Source organism: Periplaneta americana, chromosome 7, assembly GCF_040183065.1.
Source record: "Periplaneta americana isolate PAMFEO1 chromosome 7, P.americana_PAMFEO1_priV1, whole genome shotgun sequence".
Taxonomy (NCBI): Eukaryota; Metazoa; Arthropoda; class Insecta; order Blattodea; family Blattidae; genus Periplaneta; species Periplaneta americana.
The window spans coordinates 177,895,502-177,910,828 of NC_091123.1; the positions used below are offsets into that span (position 1 = coordinate 177,895,502).

General features: G+C 38.0%; 1 protein-coding gene across 5 annotated transcripts in view; it reads left to right on the plus strand.

The window, feature by feature from the left end:
• SPoCk (secretory pathway calcium atpase) overlaps positions 1–15,327 on the plus strand; it is a 279,585-nt gene that overhangs the window by 251,764 nt on the left and 12,494 nt on the right. For all 5 annotated transcript variants that reach the window (XM_069831982.1, XM_069831984.1, XM_069831983.1 and 2 more), the window contains 6 exons: positions 1,239–1,343; positions 3,323–3,479; positions 5,273–5,443; positions 7,805–7,953; positions 10,479–10,645; positions 14,010–14,195. In XM_069831982.1, coding sequence (XP_069688083.1) covers positions 1,239–1,343; positions 3,323–3,479; positions 5,273–5,443; positions 7,805–7,953; positions 10,479–10,645; positions 14,010–14,195 — 935 coding nt within the window. The remainder of the gene's footprint in view (positions 1–1,238; positions 1,344–3,322; positions 3,480–5,272; positions 5,444–7,804; positions 7,954–10,478; positions 10,646–14,009; positions 14,196–15,327) is intronic.

Sequence of the window (15,327 nt, forward strand, 5' to 3'; positions counted from 1 at the left end):
CTGTCTCTTCTCACTTTATAGATCTCTTGGATACAGAACAACAAATTTTGATGGAGAAATCATTGCAATAAGTGAAAGTCTCAGGAATCTTCTATGCCACATCAATAAATTGAAGAATGCAGTTATATTGTCAGACTCCAAAGCAGCTATTCTATCAATAGTCTCTAAACACACACCTTCATCTCAAACAGCAGAAATAACTAAAATGCTCTCTCAATTAATATCACTCAATAAAAGAATTGTATTCCAATGGATACCATCCCATTGTGGAATCCTGGGAAACGAGAATGCAGATGCTTTAGCAAAGAAGGGCAGCACTGCTACTTACAGACCTGTTACTAAAATCTACGTATTACTCTGTGAAAAGATTTATTAAATCTACATACTTAGACTTCAACAAACAAAATTTGATAACACAATCCCAAGGGAAAAAATGAAACTCTCTGCATCAAAATCCACAATTAATTCCCGATTTACCACGAAAATCGTCTGTAGCTGCATTTAGATTGGCAACAGGCCTTGATTGTTTGGCTAAACACCTGCATAGAATTGGAATATATCAGTCCCCTAACTGCCATTGTGCAACTCAAACCAAGAAATGGATTCGGAACACCTCAAAATCTGTGCTTCAGTGGCTGGCCATGATAATATCTTTGGAAAATATTGGAGTGCAAGAGGTCAAATGACTTTATTGTCAAACGTCTGGCATTAGAAAACAACAACAATTTTTCATGAAGCAGTCATTTAAAATTTCAATAGTAAACAATTTTGTGTTTGAGAAAAACACATTTTACCCACAGTCTTTTTCATTCAAACAACGTTTTTTCCAAAACCTCTTCATTCAAACTGTGTTTTGTTCATTCAGTTCATTCGAAACACGTTTTGTCCAAATTCTAAATCAAAATTTACAAGTTTTGATTTGAAAAATATTTTTAAACTTGATGTTAAACATTTTATGTGTCTCTTCATAAGATGGTTTAGTGATTCTTGTGAATGTAGCTTGCACAGCAATGGAAATGCACGCTTTTTGCCTACTCTGAAAAATAGCATTACTGTGACAAAACACGTTTTGAAAGTTACCTTCTCATTTATTTTACTTACATGATTATTTAATTTTTAAGTCTAAATTATTTTTTGTGTTCATGTCATAAAGATGATACAGAGATTTTCAGTACTTAGGGAAATAAATCTCAATCCAAGTATACTTTAGAAGTTAAATTTCTATGGTCTTTTTTCAGCATGGTATGTATGGTGTGTCAGATAAGTTCGTCCGTCTACAAGAATACCCATTCAGTTCTGAACAAAAAATGATGGCTGTGAAATGTGTACCAAAATATGGAGATGTAAGTACAAATACTGTTACATAATCAAGTTACTTATTATTAGTTGTTTAGTTAACTGTGCGAAGACAGGTTTGAATCTCATGAGTGACAGCAATAAGGCATCACTCATGAGACAACTAAGCCAGGAGATAATGGGGTAGAATGGCCACTAACTGAAAATTGTAATCATTGATACTAGGGCAGATGAATTGTAGCTTTGCTGTCAGCATCTGTACTGTGTATTTGTTTGGCAGAAAAATATGAAAATATCCTCATGTGGGAAGTAGCAATATAGATGTTATGTTATGATCTTAACTCGCACCACAGTCTAGTATATGGGTCATTTGCAAAATTTGTATAACAAATGGACGATTGAGAACGTCAAAATTAAAGTATTATTTAGTGCATATTCTGCATGTATTAATATAGTGCAATGTCTCTGCCATAGTTATCAGCCACTGTACACTCACCTTGCTTTACAGCACTGTTTTGAATGATGTAACAGACATGACGGGGTAACAGATCTGACAGGTAACAGACATGACAAAGCAAACAAGCATGTGCGAACCTAAAATTTTTTTGCTTAAAAATCTTCAAAATAGCAACTTAACTACTGCACATGTGCACTATTATGTCCTCTTGATCTTGACTTTATACAGTATGTTGTTATTTGTGGAAAACACAACACAAACAGATCTGACAGAGTAAAAATGCACACTTAGACTAAAACACAAAGCAAGAGTATGACACGCAATCTAGCCAAATCAAAATGGGTGAACAAAGCAGTACAATCAAAATGACTCTTTGTGCATCATCTTGGCTTGTGCTGACATCTGTGGGAACAGAATGGTGTAACAGACCTGACTGACTTACTGGACTAGAGTAATTATGCAATAATATTTAAGGAAATGTAAACTCAGACATAAACGAAGAAGTTTTGATAATATCAAATGTTTCTTCGATTTTTTTTTCTCAATTACATTATTAAACCTTTATCTGGACATAATGATGCTCCATTTAACTAATATGGACACAGCATTTTAGTTGTTACTATGAGAATTTTATTTTATTCTCGTGAAATATTTCACATGAAGGAAATAATTCTTGTGAAGTTTATTACATTAGTATTGGAACTACTCACTGTTAGGAATTTATAACTCTATCATTATAAATGCAATGATGGGAAGGGTAAGAATTGATGGACATCATTTGTTATACAAATTCTGCAAATGACCCATATATAGTCACGAAGCTTGAGTTGTGAGGGTGCTAGGAACAATAGACTGTGCCGGTACTATTTCACATTGTCTGTGATGAGGCGATATTAGCGATCCTAGTGGTTATCAACTATCTATGGATGCATATTTACTACGTATTGAGCTTTGTGACTGTATATACTAGACTGTGCTCACACTGTTAAGTTATGTTAACTTATATTCAAGCTTGTTTTTATTGCACTGTACTTGTTTAAATATGTGTATCAACTATGCATTTTGGCTACTAATTACTCTCTTTAATCAGTGGCAATGAGTGTTTATGTATTGTTTATCTATCTTTGTACTTCATCTTTGTTTATATACAGATGAATAATCATGAACATCAGAAACTAAACCGACTTAATGATTCCTGTAACATTCTTCTGATATTTTTCTTTTTCTTGTGGACACTTGACTCTGTGTCATTCACATAGCATATGATGATGATCAATAGGGTAGTCTGGGAAACAGGAGCATTCCGCGAAAACCTACCACCAAACACTGTCTTTCTCTACCATAAATTTCATTTGGACCTGCCGAAATTTGAACCTGGGTTACCAGTGTGGAAAGCAAACACTCTAGCCATTCAGCTATCAGTGAATTATTTTAATGTCAATTTGACACTCAGGAACATGTCGTTAATGGAAGGGCTTTCTGACATAAGAATTTTATTAATTTTGATTGATTGATGTGAGCTACATGTATTCAATTATAATATTTCGATGTTCGTTTCTTTGTTTCTAGAGTAAAGAGGAAACGTACTTCGTAAAAGGTGCTCTTGAAAAGGTGCTACAGCAGTGTACAAAGTATTCATCAAATGGAGCTCTTCATCCACTTAATACAAAGAAAGAACAAGATTATCTTGCTGAAGCATATGAAATAGGAAGAAAAGGTCTTAGAGGTAATACTACAGTATACGAAAACTTAATCTCATTGTAACTTTTAAGATGTAGTCGATTCTTCTTCTTCTTCTTCTCCTTCCCCGTCTCCTCCTTCTCTTCCTCCTCCTCCTCCTCCTTATCCTTCTTCTCCCCTCCTCCCCCTCATTCTCCCCCTCCTTATCCTTCTCCCCCACCTTCTCCTTATCCTTCTTCTTCTCCTTCTCCCCCTCCTCCATCTCCGCATTCTCCTCCTCCTCCCCCTCCCATCTTCCTCATTCTCCTCCCCCTTCTCCTCCTCCCCGTGCTCCCCTTCTCTTTCTTCTCCCCATCCTCCTTATCCTTCTCCTCCTCCACCTTCTCATCCCCTCCCCTCCTCATTCTCTTCCTCCTTCTTCCCATCCTCCCCTCCTCCTCCCTCCTCCCCCTTCTCCTCCACCCCTCCTCCCCTCCTCCTTACACTTCTTCTCCTCCGCCTCCACGTTCTCATCCCCCTCCCCCTCCTTATTCTCCTCCTCCACCTCCTCCTCCACCTCCTCCTCGTCCTCCTCCTCCTCCCCTCCCCCTTCTCCTCCTTATCCTTTTCCTTATCCTTCTCCTCCTCATCCCCCTCCTCCCTCTCCTCCTCATTCTCCTCATCCTCCTTATCCTTCTTCTTCTCCTCCTCTCCCTCCTCCCCCTTCTGCTCCTCCTCCTCCTTATCCCCCTCCTTCTCCTCCTCCTTCTCCTCGTCCTCCTCCTCTCCCTCGTCCTCCTTCTCCTCCTCTCCCTCGTCCTCCTTCTTCTTCTTCTCATTCTCCTCATCCTTTTCATCCTCCTCCTTCTCCACCTTCTCTTCCTCCCCCTCCTCCTCCTCCTCCCCCTCCTCCTCCCCCTCCTCCTCCTCCTCCTCCTCCTCTTTATCAAGGATGGGAGTGAGTTGTTCCGATACTAATGGAATTCTATTCAAATTAGCATTATTCTTTTTGAAGGTACTCTTCTGAATTGGTTGTAAAAACAGGTCTGGCAGAATGATCTCCCCAATTTGAATTGGCCGCCATAAAGGTTTCTTGATAGTCGCGCTTGAGTGACATATATCTTTGAGCAGCACAAGCTCTGTCATTTCAGTTACCATCATGGCGTGGACAAGTGAAAATCGTGCATTTTGTTGTTGAGCATTTTTAAAAAATGGTGACTGTGATTGCAATGCTGTGGCAATTTCATACCCTTTTAGATTAGATCGATACAAAAGAATTCCTGATAAGAAAACCCCACTGATATGGGTGATAAATGTCAGACAAAAGGTTCAACTTTTAAACAGGAGTCGTCTGGTGATGTCACAACGTTCAGGCTTCTGAGAGTATCACAGCAGTGAGGCATGCAGCTAGCACATCTCCACGACATTTAGCCATTAAACATGCTCTGGTATTGGGAATATCTGATGAAAGTGTCAGACGAATCTTACACCTAGACCTCAAGTTCCAGCCCTACAAAGTTATGGTGGTTCAGGAACTTCAGCAACGTGACTGGCTCAACCGCCAAGAGAAAGATGACAACATATTGCATTATCAGTATATGCACTGCTTATAATTTTCTTTATCTTTTATTTTCTCAGAGCTATGTAAGACTTACATGGTTCTTGCACTGAACAACAGAATTGATTTGTTATATTTGAAGTTGAGAGGTTTGGAAAATTTATCTGTAAAAATTTAAGTAATGGGATGAAACAGGTTTTTATTTTAAGTAATTTTGTACGTCTATAATTGATTTTAAAGTATATTTTTGAACCCAAAATTTTATGAAACGTATATGAGAAAGCTGTTATGATTTCTTTCAGTCGTTGGCATGGCACGAGGGTCTTCGCTTCAGGACTTGGTCTACATGGGCCTGGTTGGCATCTGTGATCCTCCTCGTCCATTTGTTCGGGAGTCCATCCAGACACTGTTACAGTCTGGTGTTAAGGTTAAGCTTGTTACTGGAGATGCCCAAGAAACAGCCACAGCTATTGGTATGAGATAATGATGTATTTATTAATTTCACAATTTGAGCAAAATACTGACTGGCAAAAAAAGTCTATGTAAAATACCAATATCATCATCATATCCGTCACGTATTAGACCCTACAGGATCTGTTACGGTCTCATGCCAGCGCTTGCGTGGTCTTCCCAATTTCCTCTTTCCTCTTGGTACATAAGTAAGAATCTGTTTAGGCCATCTTGTGCGATCCATCCTTTCGACATGTTTTTTCCACTGAAGTCGATATTGTTGAACAAAATTAACTATAGGATCCATTTTTAGTTCCTGCAATATGTCCACATTTTTACGGTGTTCCAGCAAAGAGCATCCCGCTGTTCGTCTCATGAACCTCATTTCAGCTGTCATCAGCCTTTGCTCATGAGCTTTTCTGATTGTCCATGCCTCGCTACCGTAAGTGAGGACCGGTCGAGCTAGTGTTTTATATACCTTTAGCCTTGTATGTTTCTGAACATGGGATGATTTGAAGACGGTGTTAATTACACCAGTGATTTTTATAAATTTAGATATTTTGTTCGACATATCTTCATCAGTGATGTAAGAGAGGTTATAACCTAAATAGTTAAAGGAATTAACACGTTCAATTAAAGTATCATTTATCATGATCTTACTTGGAATTGGATTCTCTCCCGAAAATGCCATGACTTTTGTTTTCTCTTTTGAGATTTCCATATTGAAATCTGAGGCGGTTATTTGCAAATTATAAATGGCTCTCTGTAAAGCATCCTCTGTTTTAGCGATAATAACCTGATCGTCGGCAAACATTAGTGTATCGAGAACTGTGTTTCGATTAATTTGAATTCCAACGTGATGACTCTGCCTCCAAATGTATAAAATATGGTTCATATATATAATAAACAACAGAGGGGAAAGACCGCACCCTTGTCTAACACCTTGGTTTATGGAAGTCCAGCTAGTAGTTCCGCGTTCAGTTCTTATGGCAATTTCATTTTGTTGATATAAATTATAAATGGAGAGAATGATTTGGTTTGGCACATTATCATAGCGTAAAATCTCTAAAAGTTTATTTCTATCAACTCTATCAAATGCTTTTATGAAATTAATAAAAGCCAAGTGGGTTGGAATATTAAATTCTCTGTGCTTTTCAATTAAAATCTTCATGGTGAAATAGCTGTCACAACATGATCTTCCTTTTCGGAATCCAGTCTGTTCAATACCAATATAAGCAGTATAATGCCTTATTTAAACGTTTTTCTACTGCTCCTAGACATTTTTCTGGCAAGAGCAATATCTTCTCTCTTTTGAGGAATTTTTACATGTCAGAGGGTAGTTTATGACTCCATACTCTGAAATACTGTATCCATTTCAGACTGTTCTTTGCAGTAAATATTATCTTCCTGTCATTAAATTTTATGACTTATGATTCTGTTTTTGACCTTAGCTAACAATATTAAAAACCCTGATTGAGAGATAGAATTACAAGCTATTGCTCTCCTTTTCATCTTTCTTCCACTCAAGTTATGGCAGCTATAGCCAGCTACTATGACGATTCCTTAGAACCTGGCTCATGAGAAATCTGCCATCTCGAGCCCAAGTCTTCTGGAATAACTGCATTTCTCATAACAGTTTCACAACCTCTTGTATCGTGGTGTATGGTGACAATACAACAAAAACCATACTTACCAATCAAAAACATGCTATAGATTTACGACATGGACTTTTCACTTTACTTCTTTTTTTAAGGAACTCTTGCTAACTATTTTTATCATTGAATAATTTCAAGGAAAATTTGTTCCGGGGCCGGACATTGATCCCGGGACCCTTCATTCAGCGCATGAATGCTCTGTGGACTGAGCTACCCCAGGAACTATACACAACACCGTCACAATTTTTCCTTTATATCCACACAACTCAAATGGGCTGACAAGGTGCCAGAACCCAACTTTTAGTGCACACAAATTCTGTGTGATTTAAATAGTGGCTTCCTGTTAACGTACCTCCAGTAACGAATATATTATGCAAATTTGGCTTTCAGGTAGTAGCTCCCTGTAAAGCAGGTTTGAATAATTTCAAAGAAAAAATTGTTCCAGGGTGGCCGGGCATCGATCCCGGGACCACGAATTTCAAACCTGCTTTACAGGGAGCTACTACCTGAAAGCCAGATTTGCATATTTTTATCATTGTTAAAGATTCATTGTCCTCGACCAGATTTAAACCCACGAACCGTAGGTCAAATAGCAAGCATGGTATCATTCGAAAAATTGAAATGAAACATCCTGAAATTATAGCTGAATACTTTAATGGAAGGGATTGTTATGGTTGCGTAAGTAAAGTTGTGTATTTCTTGAAATTAATGTTGTATTTTGTTCTGTAGCTGCAATGATAGGACTTGATACAATCCACTCACAAGTCCTTTCTGGTGATCAAATTGAGTCTATGACTGATCATCAGTTGGAGCAAGTGGTGAACAGTGTCAGCGTATTCTACAGAGTTACTCCTAGACACAAGCTCTGCATTGTCAAGGTGAGACAAATTTTCATATTAGAAAATGATTGATGTCTAATAAAATTATAATAATTACTAAAGCAAATGTAAGCTTAAAATACAATAAAATCAATAGCAAAAGCTTATGTTCTGTGAATAATGTAAATATTGACACACTATATTTTAGTAGCATAAAACTAGAGAATTTCGAAAACTACCTAGTAAATGTAGACTTTCTGCAACATGCAAGAAGGAAATGAGCATCACATGATTCTCATTTAACTGAAAATCCCTGACAACATAAGGGTATATTAAATACAATAAATACAGAAAATGCCTGTTATTATTTGGGTGAGAAGCTTTTGTTATCTACTGTCTGACTGAATGGTTATGTTGCATCTCGATTTCCCCCACCCGTTTCTGCTTTCCTCTCTATAAAGGCTAGTGGCTGGGGTGTTAGACTCCTTCCTGAAAATATTTGCTATTCGAAAGTTAGGATTTATAAAACAGCTAATGTTTGTCTGCTGCGTGCTATACCAGGAAGGTCCCGAGACTGAAACCACTGTCGTCGTTGCGTCAGTGAGATTGAAACTCTTGGCCACGTTTTGGGTGCCTGTCCTTTCAGCGAGATGCTGCGGAACTCTAGACATCACAGAATCAGGTCCATGATTGCCGAGGCCTTGAGAAAGAAAGGTCTCACTGTACACGAAGAAGTCCATGGCATCTGTCAAGAGGGATCCTGTCGGCGAATTGACATGCTTGCCATTCCACCAGGCTCCACATCAGCCTACATTATCGACCCGACAGTCAGGTTCGAGGCAGCCCGCTGAAGTCCACGCAGAAAAATGCAGAATTTATGAGCCCGCAGTTCCATTCTATTTGGAGAAATATCACCTCACCTCCATTGAAGTAGTTGGGCTAATGGTTGGCGCTAGGGGCACAATACATCGCCTCTTTGTCAGTTTCTGCAAGAAGTTCCAGCTGAACAACGACTTCATTCGTGATGTTTCCCTTACTGCTATCAGAGGATCACTTGCCATTTTAAAATACTGTCTGTACTTTGTTTCCTAAAGAGGGAGAATTTTGCTCGAATATCTAATCTGTTTGTTTACTATGTTTAGGCCTGTTATATGCATACTATTATCTTTCCTGTACTTAATTTTCCCTTTTGTTCGTTCCCCTCCTTTCTCTTTTGTGGTCTGTTTTTGTTTTCATTCAAATGTTTATTATGCTTTGTCCATTGAGGCAGTCCCGTCATTGGGAAAGCTGAAAGAGTGTCTTTCAATGTGTACCGGTTGTTCTGTATGGTTGTGAAACTTGGATTTTCACTTTGAGAGTGGATCAGAGGTTAAAGGTCTTTGAGAATAAGGAGCTTAGGAAAATATTTGGGGCTAAGAAGGGTGAAGTTACAGGAGAATGAGAAAGTTACACATTGCAGAACTGCACACATTGTATTCTTCATATGACATAATTAGAAATATTAAATCCAGATGTTTGAGATGGGCAGGGCATGTAGCATGTATGGGTAAATCCAGAAATGCGTATAGAGTGTTAGTTGGGAGCTCTGATGGGAAAAGACCTTTGGGGAGGCTGAGACGTAGATGGGAGAATAATATTAAAATGGATTTGAGGGAGGTGGGGTATGATGGTAGAGACTGGATTAATCTTGCACAGGATAGGGACCGATGGCAAGCTTATGTGAGGGCAATGAACCTTCAGGTTCTCTAAAGTAAGTATCTGTAAGTAAGTAAGTGATACACTAAAATCTGTACAAAACCAAGGAAAGAGGCTGTTGCAATATTTAGATTGAACTCAGATCGAGATTGCTTAGCTGCTCATCTGTGTAAAATAAAAATATTAGAAACAGAAGAATGCATACAGTGCAGAATATAAGCCACAGAAATTGACTGGGATCACTTTATGAGAATCGACAAACTTACAAAAGAACTTCACTATCAAGAAATCTAAGTGGACTTTATTGGAAGGTGAGGAACAAAATGTATTAGAAGTCCGCAAATGTGAGCCATTGGAAACCAAGCAACTAACAACATTCATATCTTTGTTTATCCCCATTTCTGTATATTAAAATGAATACTTCTGAAACAAATACAACAAAGAAACAGAAACAGTTGAGAAAATAGTGCTGTATACTTTGCGTCTGAAAGTAGCAAGTATGACATCATAGAAAAGCTATAGTCTGTTATCTCAGTAAACAAACAAAAAGAGAAGAAATTAAACTTACAGCACTCTGGCCAATAGCAAAACAAGAAGCAGTGAAAATAACAATAAAGATTGTGTAACGACAACTGTTTGTTACTTCTTGGTTCAGCTCTTATCCTTATCTATTTGAAACATACTAGACAGTTTGTTGTATAGGTAGTATTGTATCCTTTGAAGCTTGTTGCTGGACAATGTTTCTGTCCTCTAGAAACCGTTGGAGGGGGAAGAAAAAAAAGAGAATAGAAATAGACTGAGTTTGAGACAATGTATATGTATTCGGATTTGTAGTAGTTTTTAAAATGTAAGTAGAATTTTCAATAATATTTTATTTTAATACAATGCAGGCATACCAACGAAATGGTATCATTGTCGGAATGACAGGAGATGGTGTTAATGATGGAGTAGCATTGAAGAAAGCTGATATCGGTATTGCCATGGGAAAGAATGGCACAGACGTGTGCAAAGAAGCAGCAGATATGATCCTTGTAGATGACGACTTTCACACAATCATGTAAGTAGGATTTCTTCCTATGATAGTAGCTACTCTAGTTATATAAAAATGCTTGTAATCTTTAAATTTTTTTGGACATGCATTGAAAGGGAAGTAGAATTTTTTTTTTGATGGACATGAATGAAGACTTCACATTAGTTTTGATTTTTAGTGATATGGAAACTACCCGTATTCACACTGTTACCTAGTTATTATTTATATTATTTTAATGTACCGAAGTACATATGATATTTCCATGCAGATATTCTGCGTCATCATACAATGAAAGAGTAATGGAACGGAGAAAAATTCTCTCCGGCGCCGGGATTTGAACCCGGGTTTTCAGCTCTACGTGCTGATGCTTTATCCACTAAGCCACACCGGATACAACCCCGGCGTCGGATAGAATCGTCTCAGATTAAGCTCCAACTCTTGGGTTCCCTCTAGTGTCCGCCCTCTGCACTACGTCATAGAAGTCTATGAACGTAGGACCGAAGTCCACACATGTGCTGAGGTGCACTCGTTATGAGTGGCTAGTTGGCCAGGATCCGACGGAATAAGCGCCGTCTTAAATCACGAAGTGATTTACGCATATCATATATATTATTTTAATGTACCGAAGTACATATGATATTTCCATGCAGATATTCTGCGTCATCATACGATGAAAGAGTAATGGAATGGAGAAAAATTCTCTCCAGCACTGGGATTTGAACCCGGGTTTTCAGCTCTACGTGCTGATGCTTTATCCACTAAGCCACACCGGATACAACCCCGGCATCGGATAGAATCGTCTCAGATTTCTCCGTTCCATTACTCTTTCATCGTATGATGACGCAGAATATCTACATGGAAATATCATATGTACTTCGGTACATTAAAATAATATATATGATATGCGTAAATCACTTCGTGATTTAAGACAGCGCTTATTCCGTCGGATCCCGGCCAACTAGTCACTCATAACGAGTGCACCTCAGCACATGTGTGGACTTCGGTCCTAGGTTCATAGACTTCTATGACGTAGTGCAGAGGGCGGCCACTAGAGGGAACCCAAGAGTTGGAGCTTAATCTGAGACGATTCTATCCGACGGCGGGGTGTATCCGGTGTGGCTTAATGGATAAAGCATCAGCACGTAGAGCTGAAAACCCGGGTTCAAATCCCGGCACCGGAGAGAATTTTTCTCCATTCCATTACTCTTTCATCGTACTCTTTCATCTTGTTATTATTTGTTATGGAGTTTCACTTGCTGTTAATTGGTAAAGTACAGTCAACTCTGGATATAGTGAACCTCTGCAGACTTGCATATTTCGTTCACTGTATCCGAAGTGTCTCTCCCCTAACCTTAAATGACAGAAATGAATGAAATTGTAAACAAGAAAATAAAATATTTCATGTTTGTGGAATGGATTACACTGTATGCTGTTACTCACAGTTGATTTACTTAAACTATGCTTGCGAAAGATCGCATTCAGTGTCACTTGCAATATTCGCCTTATCTTCCAAAGAAAACACTTTATGCTTCGACATTTTTATACAGTACTTTCACTGTTGGAACATTAGAAAGAAACTGATCACGTAGAAATGATAAACTCAGTTATGGTGTGACTGCGTAGCCTACTCAGCCTTGGAATTTCCCGGGTCACTTAATGGAAACTGGGAGAGGGTAGAAGGAGTTTGAAAGCCATCGAAATCTTGCCTTCATTTACGCTCTGGACATAATGTCCGTCCCTTTTTAATAAAAGAAGGCAATTTCATTTTCCGTTTTGATGCTATCAGTCATAATGGAAATGTTTCTAGAACAAAACAAAAGGCAACCCTTTGACGATGGAGGATTAGGAATAACAGTAGAGTAGTGTGCCTGAGAACAGAATGTCAACCCTTCGATGGTGTAGTGAGGCAAGATCGTCACGCGTTGCCTGGATTTACAGTACAGCTTATTGTCTTGGAACCACTAATCCTACCCTTGTCCTTTGACTAAAGGAGTAAGAAACTTAGAATGTTCTTATCAACACATTCTTTCAATTTTATAGAAGAAGGTCTGACTTCAAATAAGAATTTGTCAGGATACACGGCTCACTATAACCGGAAATATTAATGTACTTTTTAATGTGTGCGGGTCGGGACCAACGATTTAGGTTCACTATAGCCGAATGTTCACTATAACCGAGTTCACTATATCCTGAGTTGACCGTATTAGATAAGCCACTTGAAATTTTAATGGCCATTGACCGGCAGAAATAAAATGTAAGATCTGTATTTTAGAATAGCTTAGCCACATGAAAATTATTAATTTTGAATTAGTTTTACCAATGATGGCTAAAGAAAAATGTACTATAAGTGTAATGCTTAAGCAGTAGGTTGAAGGATATGCTACTATAGCAACTGATGGTGTTCAAATATTCTTATGTATAGCAGATGCAGATGTCTATGCAGATGACGTGAATATGTTAGGAGAAAATACACAAACGGTTAGGGAAAACACGGAAATTTTACTTGAAGCAAGTAAAGCGATCGGTTTGGAAGTAAATCCCGAAAAGACAAAGTATATGATTATGTCTCGTGACGGGAATATTGTACGAAATGGAAATATAAATATTGGAGATTTATCCTTCGAAGAGGTGGAAAAATTCAAATATCTTGGAGCAACAGTAACAAATGTAAATGACACTCGGGAGGAAATTAAACGCAGAATAAATATGGGAAATGCGTGTTATTATTCGGTTGAGAAGCTCTTATCATCCAGTCTGCTGTCCAAAAATCTGAAAGTTAGAATTTATAAAACAGTTATATTACCGGTTCTTCTATATGGCTGTGAAACTTGGACTCTGACTCTGAGAGAGGAACATAGGTTAAGGGTGTTTGAGAATAAGGTGCTTAGGAAAATATTTGGGGCTAAGCGGGATGAAGTTACACAACACAGAACTGCACGCATTGTATTCTTCACCTGACATAATTAGGAACTTGAAATCCAGACGTTTGAGATGGGCAGGGCATGTAGCACGTATGGGCGAATCCAGAAATGCATATAGAGTGTTAGTTGGGAGACCGGAGGGAAAAAGACCTTTAGGGAGGCCGAGACGTAGATGGGAGGATAATATTAAAATGGATTTGAGGGAGGTGGGGTGTGATGATAGAGACTGGATTAATCTTGCACAGGATAGGGACCGATGGCGGGCTTATGTGAGGGCGGCAATGAACCTTCGGGTTCCTTAAAAGCCATTTGTAAGTAAGTAAGTAATAGCAGAAAAACCATCAATAATAGTAAATTGCTTAAAATAAATTGGGGTTTTTTTATTTTAACAGTGCATATTTTGCCATTTTTAGTGCATATGAATCCGTCTCCTAATAATAATAATGGTGTATACTGTATTTCTGTTATAGCTCTGCAATTGAAGAAGGGAAAGGCATTTTTTACAACATTCGCAACTTCGTAAGATTCCAGCTGAGTACTAGCATCGCAGCGTTGTCCCTCATTGCACTTGCAACTCTGATGGGCATCCCCAATCCTCTGAACGCCATGCAGATTCTGTGGATTAACATCATCATGGATGGACCTCCAGCACAGAGGTGAGATTTTCGTTGTTAATTAGATAGTAACTATTTTTGTAGTATTTTTACTAAATTCTGACAATACTACCTTTAGTATTGTTATTATGAACCAGGATTAGTAGCAGTAAGGATGTCAGTCTTACATGCTTTCTGCATTTATTCTCAATAAAATACCCCTGGTGTTCATTTCTGTTCAATGGAGAAAATTCATAACCCTATCGGGAATCAAACCTGCGACGCTTCAGCATTCAGTGCAATGCCTTAAGTGTGATGTCACCATGTGATCCCTATTTATGAGGATTTGTTCGAAAGTGACATAATCTTTTTAATACATACAATTTGTAAATGAAGTCAAGAGTCTTATTTTTTGGAGTTATAACAATAGCTTTTGTGTGCAATTCAGAAAACGGAATTTCATCTTCCAACTTTTATGCATATTAAATGATTTCATTTATGTAAGTATGTCTTGAATGATATCCCATTGGCAGAATGTTTTTTTTGTTTCTTTGAACTGATATTATTACAAGTATATGTAAAATATGTTGTTGTTTTCTAATGCCAGGTGTTTGACAATAAAGTCATTTGACCTCTTGCACTCCAATATTTTTTGAAGATATTATCATGGCCAGCCAATGAAGCACAGATTTTGAGGTGTTCCGAATCCATTTCTTGGTTTGAGTTGCACAATGGGCAGTTAGGGGACTGATATATTCCAATTCTATGCAGGTGTTTGGCCAAACAGTCATGGCCTGTTGCCAATATAAAATGTAAAATATGCAATATGTAATGAGGAGAAGATACGTGCCATTTTTATTTCTATTTTTTTTCTGCTTTGAGAATGTTACACAGTAAGAAAACTTGCAAATTTAAAACTACAATATTTTCAAGTTTTCAGTTTCAGTCTTTAGCAACTTCGTCTTCTCTTTTCATCATTGTCATCATTTTCTTCTTCACAATCTGAGTAGTTTCTTCTTCAATAATATATGTAATTACTGTTTGGCCAAACACCTGCATAGAATTGGAATATATCAGTCCCCTAACTGCCCATTGTGCAATTCAAATCAAGAAATCGATTCGGAACACCTCAAAATCTGTGCTTCAGTGGCTGGTCATGATAATATCTTTGAAAAATATTGGAGTGCAAGAGCTC